At 53.8% G+C, this 15,112-nt stretch overlaps 1 protein-coding gene across 7 annotated transcripts in view; it reads right to left on the bottom strand.

Annotated features, from left to right (window-relative positions):
- The window catches only part of Fmnl1 (formin like 1), a 32,500-nt gene extending 21,537 nt beyond the window's left edge, over nucleotides 1-10,963 (bottom strand). For 3 of the 7 annotated variants that reach the window (XM_051158818.1, XM_051158822.1, XM_051158820.1), the window contains exons 1-2: nucleotides 10,456-10,962; nucleotides 223-306 (exon numbers count right to left, since the gene is read on the bottom strand). In XM_051158818.1, coding sequence (XP_051014775.1) covers nucleotides 223-306; nucleotides 10,456-10,584 — 213 coding nt within the window. In that variant the 5' untranslated portion in view covers nucleotides 10,585-10,962. Of the gene's footprint in view, nucleotides 1-222; nucleotides 307-10,455 lie in introns of all 7 variants that reach the window. The other 4 variants (XM_051158819.1, XM_051158817.1, XM_051158823.1 and 1 more) reach the window with 2 other exon arrangements.
- Nucleotides 10,964-15,112: the final 4,149 nt, after the last annotated feature.

Genomic DNA, 15,112 nt, shown 5'->3' with positions numbered 1-15,112 from the left:
CACCACGCCCGGCTCCCTAAAGGTTTTTGATCAGGTCTTGCAAGGGAGAATAGAGCTCTGCACAGGCCCCGGGGGGGGGGGGGGGGGGGGGGGGGGGGAGGGGCCAATAGTAGATATTAGCCCGGGGCAGCAGGCGGGCCCCTCCCCTGCCAGCTCCTACATCCGCAGAGCAGGGTGCCCCAGGAGCAGAAGCAAGGGCAGCCGAACCTTCCCAGCACCTACCTGGTCACAGATAAGCTCCCATTTCTTCTCATTGTCATATTGGCTCAGCAGCTGGACCTTGTCTGGAGGCAAGTTCATACAGTTCTGGGGGGAGGGGCAGACAACAAAGACCCCTGAGCCCACAGCTCCAGCACAGCCAAGGAGAGAACGAATGGGTATCTTCAGGGAAGACGCTCTGTGAAGCTGGGCGCAGTGGCGCACGCCTTTAATCCCAGCGCTCAGGAGGCAGAGGCAGGCGGCGGATTGCTGTGAGTTTGAGGCCAGCCTGGTCTACAAAGCAAGTCCAGGACAGCCAGGACTACACAGAGAAACCCTGTCTCCAAACTCCCCCCCCAAATAAAAAGATGCACCGTCCTCTCACCCTGGCAGAGAAACAGTGTCATCCAGTAAGAAAAACTGAGGTTCAGAGAGGAAGGCCACCTTCCCCGAGATCCCAGGGCCCCAGAGTCGGAATCCAAGTCTGACTGAATGAACCATCCACACCACCTCTTGGCATACCTGGCACGAGGCAAGTGTGTGCGTTCCTCAGCAATCTCCAGTGCCTGTAAGCTTTAGACATGATCTCTACTCCTATCCAAGTGAGGAACCTCCAGAGAAGCCATCTCCAGACTGGCCTAGCTGACCCCCGCCACCAGGGTCTTATTCCCATCTGTCATCAAGCACCTCGTGTGCACAGATTAGACCCAAGTCACCAGGAGGTTGAGAGGGCTTAGGGCCGCGTGTCGGCTAGGAGGAAGTCCCAGACAGGTATGTCACAGCTGCAGAGGTGGGGGAGGATTTGAATGACGGAAGTCATTCCACCACAGACTAGGCCCAGCATTGGGGCTATGGTACTGGTACCCCAGGCTGGGACTCTCCCACACAGACACACACACAGACACACACACACACACACACACACACACACACACACACACACACACACACACACACACTCCAGGACCTAAGATAAATCAGCAATACCTTCCCCTAGCTGTGTGTCCTTGTCACAACAGGTCAGATGCACAGCTCAGCCAGAACTGTGGACTCAGGCAAGAGTTGCCAAAGCATGGGGTCCCCCCCCCCCCGATCCCACGCCATGTTCCTGAGGCCTATCAAGCCTGCCTAACACACCTAGAAAACAAGACTAGAAAAGCCAGGCGGTGGTGGCGCACGCTTGTAATCCCAGCACTCGGGAGGCAGAGGCAGGTGGATCACTGTGAGTTCGAGGCCAGCCTGGTCTACAAAGTGAATCCAGGATAATCAAGGCTACACAGAGAAACCCTGTCTCGGAAAACAAAAACAAAAAAAACAAGGCCAGTTCACCCCAACTCAGGAAACCTCGGGTCTAATGGGGACCTAACTATAATGTCAGACCCCCAAAGCCATTTTTGCCCTCCAGGAGGTTCCCAGTTTAGCCTGGGTCTCCACTATAGGCAGCCCCCACGGAGCCCAGCCCAAAGCCTGGGAGTAACTGTCTGACACTCTCTGACCCCTGGCTTTGAGAATAGGCCATGGCTGGAGCCGAGAGGGTGCCACACCCACTAGAGACTCCTCAGCCAGCTTCCTCTCTTGAGTGGCAGGGTTAGGTCTGGGGCTCTGGCCAGACCTTACCCCAAAATCACTGCCTTGACTCATCCTCGGAGAACAGGAAGTTGGGTAGTATCGGCCCCCATTGCCTCAGCTTCCTGGCCAGGGGGCCCTACTTCTGAGGTGAAACTGCCCACCCACCACACTCCAAGGCCAGCCGGCGGCCGAGCTACGTCATCATCCCTGACCCCATTTCAAAAGCGAGCCTGGACTGAGGAAACTACACACCAGGCTAGCTCCTGCTACATGGCAGCCTTTCCAACAGGGGACTGAAGGCTGTAAGGTGGGGCCTACTCTGCTTTGGGGGGCTTAGGAAGCTACTTTTCCTCTCCGATCTATCCCTACCCAACAGAGACAGAGCTGGGAGGGGGGAGGGGGCGAAGTGCAGCAGGTCTCCTGGGAAAGAGGAAGTGGAAGGCCAGGCCTACCAGGACCATGGAGCTCGGGCCATGAGGGAGATGAGGAGGATGCTGAGCTTTGGCAGCTGAGCCTTAGAAGGGACAGCATCTTTGTCATGGCTCATTAACCTTGGAGCCCTGTGTGGCTCTGGGATGGCCTAGGAGGGCTTCTAATTTCAATCATGACCCCCACAGTCATGTTAAGCAGGCACCCTCACCTCCATGCATTTCATGCTCGGGCCGCCATCACTGGCACTGTTACTGTGCCCATCTGACAGATGCAGGCACAGATGAACTCCGCGACCTAACCCAAGGTCACCTTCTAGAGCTAGTAAGAGTGGAGGCCAGCTGGCTTTGAGCCACAGCCCAGGTTCATACCCCTCAGAGCCGCTCTAGAGTTAATGCTAAGGCCAGACAACCTCTGCATGGGGCAGCCTGCTGTGCCTGTGTCAACAATACCAGAAGGCAAAGTGCCCCCTTGCCCCTTCCCTACCTGGGACTTTTCAGGCCCCGGGCCCACGTGCCAGCCTGCCAGACGAGCTAAATTTAGGCTTGGAAATCAGAAATAGCTCTGACAGCGCTGAGCACTCATTAGCAGCTGTGGCTGTGGCCCACCGAGGAGCCGGGTATCCAGGGAGCGGGAGAGACAGGCCAGCAAATGCCACTCACTCAGGGTGAGAAGGCCACCTTCCAAAGAGGAGCCAAGGCCCTCATCAGGGTCCTCAGCCTGGAGGCAGCAGAGTGAGCAGGGGCTAGGGTCAACAAAAAGCTGGCTGACTCAACTAGGACAGGAAGGGCTGGGTAGCCCACATGTGTGAGTGGTACATCTGCCTCCTGAGAAGATGGAGAAGGGAAGCCATAATGCAGAAAGACTGAAGCCAAATTCAAAGACCCAGGCTCTGGGCCCACTTAGTCTGACAGCTTTTTGGCCTATCTAGCAGCTTCTGCTTCAAACACAGGCTGACCTGCCTCACACTCCCGGAGTGCCTCGGAATATTGAGAAGCTATGTTTTGATATCCTATTCTCTAGTGACCCGTCATCCCCAGGAAGAAGCATCTCATAAATGTGGGGCACAGTAGACAGGAGGGGTCCCCAGAAGACTTCCAGGTCAGAGTTGGGGATGGTAAGTAACTGAAAGATGTGAAAACATCTTGTTTACCCAAAGCTGGCTCCAAAGTTTGGCCAAACCTATACCGGCTCTTTCCCTAATGTCCTGTTGAGGAACGGCCAGGTGAGGAAGCAGATGGAATTAATTGGATAGGGTGTGGCTATGCAAAGGAGGGGACACTGGACATTAGGGACAGGCCTGTTTTAATCCCAAAACTCTGGAGGTGGAGTTAGGAGGACAGAGCCAAGCTTGAGGCCACACTGGACTACATAGCGAGACAAGGTATACAAATAAAGAAAAGCAAGACAGTGGGGGCGCACGCCTTTAATCCCTGCACTTGGGACACAGAGGCAGGTGGATCTCTGAGTTTGTGGCCAGCCTGGTCTACAGAGTGAGTTCCAGGACAGCCAGCCCCCAACACACACACACACACACACACAAACTTGTTTTGAAACCCCCCCCCCAAAAATTGGCCTGGAGAGATGGCTCAGAGGTTAAGAGCACTGGCTGTTCTTCCAAAGGTCCTGAGTTCAATTCCCTGCACCACATGGTGTCTCGCAACCATCCATAATGAGATCTGGCGCCCTCTTCTGATGTGCAGGATTACATACAGGCAGAATAATAAATAAATAAATCTTTAAAAAGAAAAGAAAGCCCCCAAAATAAGCCAGGCACAGTGGCACACGCCTGTAATCCCAGCACTCAGGGAGGCAGAGACAAACAGATTGCTATGAGTAAGAGGCCAGCCTGGTCTACAAAGGGAGCCCAGGACAGCCAAAGCTACAGAGAGAAACCCTGTATCAAAAAAACAAAAATAGGAGGCTGGAGAGATGGCTCAGCGGTTAAGAGCACTGTCTGCTCTTCCAGAGGTCCTGAGTTCAATTCCCAGCAACCACATGGTAGCTCATAACCATCTATAATGAGAGCTTGTGGACAGTCACACATGCAGGCAGAACACTGTATACATAATAAAAATAAATTAATTAATTTAAAAAAACCCAAAAAATAAACAAACAATCCCCTAAAACCAAATATATAAATAAATAAATGGAACTGATTTTATTCATAGTCCTATTGGACTGTGTGGGGACAACTTTCTCTCCCTGCCCCGACATCCAAAGACTCCAGAGGCAGACCCTAGCTGTAGTTTATCGGGCCCAGCGGCTGCAGACTCATGCTATGAGCCTGCACTCCTGGCACCGTCTGCCTTGTTGACTTCTGAGACACTGTCCCAGGAGACCTAGAGCTCTGGCCACATCTGGACACCGCCACACCCTACAGTTTCACTTTCAATCTGCACAGGATCTAGACCCCATCTCACCCCCACACCCCCTCCCCACAGCTCTGCCCCTTGAGGTCCAGGGGGCTGATAAATGTGGACCCCAATCCTAGTGTCAGGTAACTCCAGAGCTCAGCCTGACAGGTCCAAATGCCAAGGCTACCTCCAGCCCTGTGTGTCCTCCCCCCATGTCTGTGAGGTCTCAACCTTGGCGCTCAAGCTGTCTGCACATATGCAGAAACAATCACTTGGGTCCATCACTTAAAATCCCAGAAACAGACTTACAGGAGCTCTCACAAACAGTCCCAGGCTTAGAGGAAGCTATGCCATAACCTACTCTGCATCAGGGGCTGAGAACCCCAAAAGTTAACCAGTTTCTCTTATCTAAGCTCCAGGGTCCCCAGAGGAGGGACAAATGTCAAAGAGAGTAGGAGCCAGGACACCAGACCTTGCTTCCCACATAATCCAGGCTAGCAAGAAAATAACAGCAACAATAACAAATAACCTAACTCTACTCTGGCCTCACTTCCCTTCAAAGCATTGTAGACCTTACTATCAACTCACTTCGACATCAACAACAAGCGAACAAGCTACTATTACAACCCCATTTCCCAGATGAGAAACTAAGGTGGAGAAATATTAAGTCACTTGCCCAAGGAGACCTAGCTGACAATATGGTTTTACAACCTCAGAGTTTCGGGGCTGGAGAGATGGCTCAGCGATTAAGAGCACTGGCTGCTTTTCCAGAGGTCCTGAGTTCAATTCCCAGCAAGCACATGTTGGCTCACAACCATCTATAATGTGATCTAATGTGCACTGTATACATAATAAATAAATCTTTTTTTAAAAAAACCCTCAGGGTTTGGCACAGGGCACTGGGGTCCTGGCTACATAACAGCCCTAGCCCCAATCCCCCATCTGAGGAACCAGGAACAGTGAAGAGTAGCTTCCTGCCACCCAGCACCCTACACTTCCTGTTGTTGCCCACACTGGGTTCTTACTCATTGGGGGAACCCCCCCCCACCCCAGGCACACCATCCGTGTGGGGAAGTAGAGGCCTCCCACCCCCTCCCCGTGTGAGCACACCGCTACCACCGTTAGCACCACGCTACTCCACCCTGCAGGAAGGCTGGGCCCTCCCTCCCGTGGTTTCCGGCCACCAGGCAGTTCTCAGTCTAGGCCCCATTGCTTCTAACCTGTGCAATGGCAAGGAGGCCATTGTTGTTGTTATTATAATTATTGGTTTTAGAGACAGGATGGGGGTGGGGTGGGATGAAGGACAGGGGGACGACTCAGTAGTGCATGGCAACCTGGGATGCTCCTGGTGGGGGAGGGGCAAGGACCTCAGGGTGGAGGAGGACGGACACAGCTCCCCTTGCACAGGGTGCGGAGTATTTACTGACACTTGCTCCTTGGTAGGTGAAACACCCCCCCCCCAAACTCGGCAATCCTAGGAAGCTGCCATATACCTATTATTCCCCACCCCACCCCACCCCGCATGTAAGTAAAACTGGAGCTCAGAGATGTAAACTTGCCCAAGGTCACACAGAAAATAAGGGACAAGGGACAGGCAGGGGTGGTGCACACCTTTAGTCTCAGCACCCGGGAGGCAGAGGCAGGCGGATAGATGTGAGTTTGAGGCTAGCCTGATCTACAAAGAGAGTACAAGACAACCAGGGCTATCACACGCAAAAAAAATCCTGTCTCTAAAAACCAATAATTATAATAACAACAACAATAAACAAGCGACAAGGATGAAACCCATCCACCAAATTTCATAGTCCCCAACTCTGGTCCCTTCAAAGGCCGGGAGAACCAAGCCACCTTCCAGAATCTTGTATTCCCAAGAAAAATGCAGAGGTGGCCCCAAGGGCAAGCACCTGCTCCCGCTCATCTCATCCAGCCCTTTGCCAGCTGACCCCAGCTGCCATCGTGAATCATGCCCACCACATCCCTGCATTTCAGGTCAGCTTGTGCTAGCTATGCCCAACCCAGTGTCCAACCACAAGGCCACACCCCAATGAGATCCACTGTGGAGACAGTCCAGAGGTGGGAGACATACGGGGGGGCGGGGCGGGATGAAGGACGGGGGGACGACTGAGTGACACCTCAAGCACGAAGAGACGCCTCTGTCACTGACCAGCAACATCGAGAAGGCCAACCTGCTCTTCACAGGGAGCCCCACAAGTGGGAGGTAGAACTCTGAGAACCTGTATTCTGCCTGGAGGTGTCTATGCTGCCTAATAAAGTACCCATGTCCTGGATAAGAGAAGGAGCCCCTCAGTGAGCTAGATCCTCGCCCAGGAAAGCACTCTCCATATACTACAGACCTGCCTGGATACAGCACCACTTAGCTTCACACAGACATCCCGAGGCACTTTCCCCTGTTCCTTTACCCCAGGTCCACAGGCAGATCACGGGCCCTGGGGCCAGCTGCACACAGAGCACTCCTAGCGAGTCCTGGACAGGGTGGCTTGCCATCCGAAGCCCTTACTCTGCATGCCTCTCAGAGAAGATGGAATTGCTGGAAGAAGCCCAGCTTTGGGCATGGGGCGTAGGAGAGGCGAGAGCTCGGAGCCTGGCTGGCTGGTGTGTTCCAACCACCACAGCAGGCCTCTGTAGTGGGGCAGCCATGGCTCCTCCTCGGTTGCTAAGGCAGCAGCCGAAACCCTGGCTCAACCTGCTCTTTCTCCTCACCCCCATTTTCTGTAGGGTTCCCACCCCCATCCCCACCCCGTCTCTCACAGCCTTCTTGGGAATGTAGTACCCCACCATCTACCCTTGGTGGGAAAACACGTCTTTGCTCCCCTTGCCTGGCTGGTGAAAGTCCCCCAAACCATAACAAGAGTGTTCTACCAAAAGAGTTTGGGGAGCTGAGAATCCTTACTCCCCAAGGGGGAGAAAGGGGCTAAGCTGAAATGACAGGTTCCCTGGGGCCATGTGACTGGGGAATCCTTAGGGTGGGGCCCCTCACAACAACTTCAGGTTTTTGTTTGGTTTGGTTATTTCGTTTTGTTTTGTTTTGTTTTTTGTTTCTGAGACAGGGTTTCTCTGTATAGCCTTGGCTGTCCTGCACTCACTTTGTAGACCGGGCTGGCCTCGAACTCACAGAGATCTGCCTGCCTCTGCCTCCCGAGTGCTGGGATTACAGGGGTGCGCCACCATGCCCGGCTACTTCGGGTTCTTTTCAAGGTAGACATCATCTAAAGACAGTACTGGGGATGGAGGGAGGGCTGGAGAGATGGCTCAGTGGTTTAGAGCACTGGCTGCTCTTCTAGAGGTCCTGAGTTCAACTCCCAGCAACCACATGGCAGCTCACAACCATCTATAATGGGATCTGATGGTTTCTTCTGTCATACATGGCAAATAGAGCACTTGTATACATAGAAATACATAAATAATTTTTTTAAAAAATCAAAAAAAAAAAAAGACTGAGCACTGGCCCTAAAAGTAAGGGGTGAAGCCGGGCGTAGTGGTGCACGCCTTTAATCCCAGCACTCGGGAGGCAGAGGCAGGCGGATCACTGTGAGTTCGAGACCAGCCTGGTCTCTATAGTGAGTCCAGGATGGCCAAGGCTACACAGAGAAACCCTGTCTCGAAAAACCAAAAAAAAACAAAAACAAAAAAAGAGTAAGGGGTGAGATAGAGCCACACCCACTCTGAGACTCCTGGGTTCACCAAACCTTTAGCATTGGATAGCCTCAGGCAGAAGTCATGGCTGTTAACCCAGGAGGGCCTCATGGTCCTATTGATGATTGAAAAGCCAATTCCTTTTTTTTTTTGATTTTTCAAGACAGAGTTTCTCTGTTCAGCCTTGGCTGTCCTGGACTCTCTCTCTGTAGGCCAGGCTGGCCTTGAACTCATGGCAATCCACCGGACTCTACCTCCCCGAGTGCTGGGATTAAAGGTGTGCTCCACCACGCCTGGCTGAGAAAAGCCAGTTTCCTAACCAAGCGACTTGAGGATGGGCTAACCCACAGAGGATAAGGAACACATTGGGTTCCGGGGGGGGGGGGGACCTGACAGGCCTGGGGACCCCTGTGGATGCTGCTGGCATAGACTTCCCAGGAAGCCACCGACACACTCTTGAAGACCCATCTCCTGGTCCTTCCTCCACGCCTTGCCACTCGGGGGCTCCCAACTGCATTTCATGGGACTCTTCACCACCACTGCCAGTCCACCCAGGCCAGGCAAGGCCCACACTTGCTTCAGAACACCACCACTTGACATTTGGAATTTCCACTGGTCTGAATTATTCACAAGGTTCCTCCCATCAATGTACATAACCAAACAGATTGGGGCCCAACACTACCCCTACCCATAGGCATAGGCACGAAGGGAAAGGCCTGACCCCACCCCTAGCTGGGGCTCCTCAGACGGCCCCCTCCCCCACTCAGCTTGGTCGAGGTCTGGATCTAGGGAAGGGGCAGTTAGGGGCAGCTGGAGAGAGAGGAAAGTCCAAGGCTAGCCTAGCGTGAAATGTCCCTCGGAGTCCCTATTCTTCCTCCAACCAAGCACTTTTGCCTTCACAAGGACAGACCTCACCCTATCTCTCAGATCCTCCAGGCTCCTCCCAGTCCTTCTTCTGGAGGGCACAGAAGCCAGTATCCTCAGGAACTCTTGCCCCTTTGGGACCACCCAGAGGATCTAGCAAGTCAGACCTAAGAAGTGGCTAGTCAGAGAGAGAGAGAGAGAGAGGAAAAAAAAAATGCTGTCTAGGAGGGTTGGGGACAGGCCAGCAACGTCTTTGCTTCCAGAGCTAGCCTCCCCCTGGGGTCCCCACCCTCAGGCCTGCAACACCAGCCAACTGAGACTGGGAAGTGGGGCTAGGAAACAGTCCAGCCTTACCCACTGTCACCCAGTGTCCAGCAAGGGATGGCTAACAGTAGACAGGCCACTGGGCAACCACCTACAGAAGAGAGCAGGAAAGAGTGCAGGGGTAAAGATGGGGAAGTGAAAAAGAGTGGTCTTTCCCTTCCCTGCTTCTGCCCACCCCCAACCCTTCTTAGAGTGCCCGCCCTATCAGAAACACACTAACTGCTCCAGCTCAGCCCGAGTTGGTGATTCCCTCCCCAGAGGCATGGACTGCTGTCCCTCCTCCATCCCACCTTCCCGTGCCCCAATTTCCCAAGCAGGTGACAGCCGAGGGGGAGGGGAGCCTTCTAGACTTTTTTGTTACACACACACACACACACACACACACACACACACACACACCGAAACCAGAGTGACCAACCCACCCCTGACCCGGGTCTTTCTTAAGCTGACTCCTTTCAGTGGTTAAGAGGGGGGGCGTCCACGTTCTGGGGCATAGGGGAGGGGTGACAAGAACACTCACCCACCCACCCCACCCCACCCCCGACGCCCCGAGCTGAGTGTCTCAGAGTCCAACTCTTAGGCCAGACACCAGGACAAACCCAGGACTAGAGGCTCCACTAGGTTTACAGCTTCCAGGAGGTTAAATTATAAGCCCTTCCATCTTTGACCCTGAGACGCAGAAGGGCGGGCGCTCCGGACCCGCACCCAGCAGCTAGGCCTTCATGCAGTGGAGACGGGGGCGCCAGCCCCCTCCCAACCCCGCGCGGGCTCGCAATCCAACCTCACGATAGAGAAAGATATTTTTGACACCTTTAGACCTAGGAGCATGGGGTGGGGGTGGGGGTGTCTCTTTAAAAGGCTTAATGGAGGTGGCTGAAGAAAGTTTTTTGGGGGAAGGGGGAGTGCTAAGTCACTCTGAAAGACGACACTGTCACTCCCACCCCCTGGAGGGGCAGCAGGTGGGCCGGGGATCTCCAAGCGGCACCTGAGCCCCAAGAGGCGGGGACGCGTGCAGATCCCTTGTCATCCAGGCTCCCGGTGCGCACCGGGTCACACTTACCAAGACCCGCGTGAACCTTTCCTCCAGCTCCCCGGCGGCCGGCATCGGTTGTTTGGGGACAGCTGGCTGCTTCGGGGGCGACGCGGTGGGGCCCGCGGGCTGCTCGGCGCTGCCGGCCGCGTTGCCCATGGTGGTCCCCACCCAACCAGCTAGGCGTCTCCAGCCTCGGAGATCCAGTTTTCCTAGGAGGTCGCGGACTAGGCTACCGGAGCCGAGGGCGAAGGGGAGCGGTGGGTGGCGGAGCAGGGCTAGGCGGCTCTGGGCTCAGCGGCGCGCAGGGACCGGGACGCGGCGTCCCATCGCGGCGTCCCTGTCCGAGGGAGCGGGCGGCAAGCGAGGCTCGGGGAGGAAGTCGGGTTGCAGGCGGCCGGGGCCAGAGGGCTGGGCCGGGGGCAGGAAGCTGCGGCGCGGGCTCCCCCCTCGGCGATTTTCGAACTTCTGCTGCCGCTCCCGGTGCGCACAAACCGCAGCTCTCCACCGCGCACCCGGCCCCAGGGGGGCGGGCTGCAGGAAGGGGGCGGGCGCGGGCGCGGGCGCGGGCGCGGGCCAGGGGTCCTCCGCAGCCATATCGCGCCGGCCAGGGGCTGCTGAGCCGTGCACCTGCGGCGGCCGCCGATGCACCTGCCCAAGCCCCAGCCCTGGCGAGGCCAAGAACACGGCGGCGAGCTCGCCAGGCGCCTCCGGGTCCTAGAACCGCAGCTCTCCGCCTGCCCTGAACTGGGCCGTGGGGGTCTCTGGGCCTGGAGGAAGCAGACCCCCTCCACCTCCCATCCCCACCTCCCTGGGCGGAAGATTGTCCAGCCAATAGGCGCTTGCATTGGAAACCTAAGGCGGCGCTGCGGTGTGGTGGTGGGGCGTTAAGTGCTGCGGGGGAGGGGGGAGAGCCCCCCTCTGGGGTCCCCAACTAAGAGATGGAAACCCCTTCCAGGCCCCCCACTTCTGTGTCTCTCCTCTCTTAAGCTGAGGACCAGAGAGAACACGCACAAACAGGTTGGAGGACAGAGACCTAGGTCAATCGAGGGCTGACCAACTGTTACTGTGCCAGCAATCCTCAGTAGCTTTAGACTGGGGGCACCCATGGGAAAATCAGGTTGCAGAACCTAGGGACCACCGTGGTGGTGCCAAGGAAAAGTAGGGCATTAAGAATGATTAGGGCTGGAGAGGTGGCTCGGTGGTTAAGAGCACTGCCTGCTCTTCCAAAGGACCCAAGTTCAATTCCCAGCACCCACATGGCAACTCAAAACTGTCTGTAACTTCAAGATCTGACACCCTCACATAAACACACGTAAATTAAAATTAAATAAAATGTTTTTTTAAAAAAAGAATGATTAAAGTGCTGAGCGTGGTGTCACACGGGAGGCAGAGGTAGGTGGATTGCTGTGAGTTCAAGGCCAGCCTGGTCTACAAAATGAGTCCAGGACAGCCAGGGCTACACAGAGAGACTCTATCTCAAAAAACCATCATCATCATCCTCATCATAACAACAACAACTTGAATTCCAGCACTCAGGAGCCAGAGGCAGGCATATCGCTGTAAGTTTGAGGCCAAACTGGTCTACAGAGTGAGTTCCAGGACACAGAAACCCTGTCTCGACTCCCCCACCTCCCCCCCAAAAAAAGAATAAAGCAAATTGCTAGGCTGGGGGAGGAAGAGGCATCGCAGAGGAGAGAAAAAGCTTGACTCTGTCACTATCAGGGACCTAGGCTGGCCTCTCTCCCTATCTAATAGTTACAGAAAGATTTCTGTGACAGTGACCAGCAAAGGCAGGTATGGGTGCCCTCATTTGGGGATCCCCCCAGTGATGGGGAAAGGAGGAACAGAGTAGTTAAGGAACTTGTCCAAGGCCACACAGCGAATAAGGGCAGGCTTCTTCTGTCCCTGTCCAAAATCTACACAGCCTCCCTCTCTTATCTTGCTAGGGTAGGAAAGTAGAGAGGGCATAGACCTTCCGGGCTGGGGCTCAAACTCCAGCCTGAATTAGCTCCTTTTGTTCCCACTTAATATTGTGAGGCTCTCAAGTTGGTCCCTCCCTGCACTGCCAGGCAGTGAGGTGGGATGCCCCACAGCCAGCCCTGGGCTTTGTCTGTACCAGCCCAGGGGCCCTAAGTGGTCACTCCCGGTCATTCCCAGCTCTCCTCCTCATACTCAGAGCCACCGACTGGGAGTTCAGCAGGAACTGAGAATTAATTATCCAGTCATGAAGAAACACAGATACCAACCAGCCACTTCCCTGGGCCTGACCTGGTTGAAGATGTAAGCCTTCCTGCCAAGGTCACCAGCGTTCCTGCTACGTGAAAGAGTCTCTGTTTTCTTGTCCACCGCTATCTTGCTTAGCCTTGCCCTTGGGCTTGCCTGTAACAAGCGACGGGGACATCTTTCTGTTTATTTATTAGAAGATTTTGCTTCCTCATTCTTCCATAGCTGTCTCTTTCAATTCATCAGCAAATGTTTCCTTCGCCCCAGCTGTGTGCCCAGCTGTCTGCTTAGTGCTGAGGAACCCCTAACCTTGGACTGTTCACAGCCTAGCGTGGGATAGATTCAGTTTATCTGGGAGAGCGTCTGCATTGAAGTGCCTGTGGGACCAGTGCCCGTCGTTCCTCTTCCCCTACTGCTTTGAGGGACCCTGGGCCTCCAGTGCAGCACATGCCAGCCTGCATCCCCACTGCCAACTGCCTCCCACCCAAAACCTGGTGGAATTAAAGCTAACCTAAAAACGGGGCCTATTGTGTGGAAAACTACCGTTATCAGCAAGCCTGCATCGTCTTTCGTGCTGACCAGGAACATGAGTTACCAAAGAGATGTAACCAATTATTACCTATTAAACTTAGTTGGCTTGGTAGGAAGCCCCTTCCCAAACCATGGACCACAATGGAGAAAATTGTAAGAGGAAAAGCTAGCTTGGTTGTCAAGTTCGGGTGCAATGTTTCGGTAAGTCTGTGTCGTCCCCTTCTGTGAGCAGGTGGTATGACAGCCAAAACAGCGTGAGGCTGTGGTGACTGAAGGAGTCACAGCCAGCGTGACATTTCCAGATCTTTGTCACTTTGTCATCTCTAATGAAAGGAGTGTGCAGCTACTGAGGACACGCCGGTGACTAAGCATATGTCTGCCAATAGTCAGTAGCTATCTCTTTAAAGAAAAATGTGCGAAGCCGGGTGTGGTGGCGCACGCCTTTAATCCCAGCACCAGGGAAGCAGAGGCAGGTGGATCGCTGTGAGTTCGAGGCCAGCCTGGTCTACAAAGGGAGTCCATGACATCCAGAGCTACACAGAGAAATCCTGTCTCAAAACAAAAACAAACAAACAAAAAAAAAAAAATGGTGAGCTATGGCTGTGGTTCCGTGGTAGAGTGCAAAGTGGTAGCATGCACAGAGCCCTGGGTTCAAGCCCCAGTACTGCAAGAAAAGAAAGGAAGGGAAAAGTGAACCTGGTGAGTGAGCATGACGAAGCAAGCCTATAACCTCTGCATTCTGGATGCTGAGGCAGGAGAATAGTGAGCTCAATTAAGGAAACCTGGGCCAGCTAACAGACTCCTATCCCATAAATGAAAAGAGGAGGAGGGCTGCAGGGAGGGTTCAATTGATACAGGATCTTGCCGTACAGACCCTTAGCACCCAAAGGAAAAAAACAGGCATAGCACAATCCCAGGCAGGAAGATGGAGAGGTGCTGTCTCAAAAATAAATAAGCTGAGGGGGTGGGGTGATGCACATCTTTAATCCCAGCACCCAGGAGGCAGAGGCAGGTGGACCTCTGTGAGTTCAAGGCCAGCCTGGTCTACAAAGCAAGTCTAGGACAGCCAAGGCTGTTACACAGAGAAATCCTGTCTCGAAAAACCTAAAAACTATAAATAAATAGATACACACACACACTATACATGACGCACGCTCGAGCGCGCGCACACACATACACACTTAATGTAATAGTGCAAGTCTATAATATAGCACTAGGTGGAGGTGGAGGCAGGCCGATCTCTGTGAGTTCAAGGCCAGCCTGGTCTACAAATTGAGTCCAGGACAGCCAAGAGAAACCTTGTCTTGAAAAGCAAAAACAACTAAAAAAATAAAAATAAAAAAATAGATAGATTGGGCGAGAGAGAAGGCTCAGCAATTGGGAGCACTGACTGTTCTTCCAGAAGACCCGGGTTCAATTCCCAGCACCCACATGGCAGCTCACAACATGGCAGCTCACAACTGTCTATAACTCCAAAATCTGACACCCACAGACATACAATGCACATAAAATTTAAAAAATAAAATAATTAAAAAAAAAACTTGTTTAAAAAAATAGATAAAAGCCGGGCGTGGTGGCGCACGCCTTTAATCCCAGCACTCGGGAGGCAGAGGCAGGCGGATCGCTGTGAGTTCGAGGCCAGCCTGGTTTACAAAGCGAGTCCAGGCTAGCCAAGGCTACATAGAGAAACCCTGTCTCGAAAACTCCCCCCCCCCAAAAAAATAGATAGATAGATGGATACACATGCACCATACACTTCACACACACACACACACACACTTGGTCTATAATACGGCACTAGGGAGGTGGAGGCACTGAAGAGCAGGCATTCAGATCCAGCATCAACTGTCTGGTGAGTTGGAGGCCAGCTTGGTCTACATGGTGCTGTAACTCAAAAGGCAGAAAAAGAACAGTGTTAACAAACGCATCC

The sequence above is a fragment of the Acomys russatus genome, chromosome 16, assembly GCF_903995435.1.
Source record: "Acomys russatus chromosome 16, mAcoRus1.1, whole genome shotgun sequence".
NCBI lineage: Eukaryota > Metazoa > Chordata > Mammalia > Rodentia > Muridae > Acomys > Acomys russatus.
The sequence above is the reverse complement of the archived record's forward strand: the minus strand, read 5'-3'. Positions and strand labels throughout refer to the sequence as shown.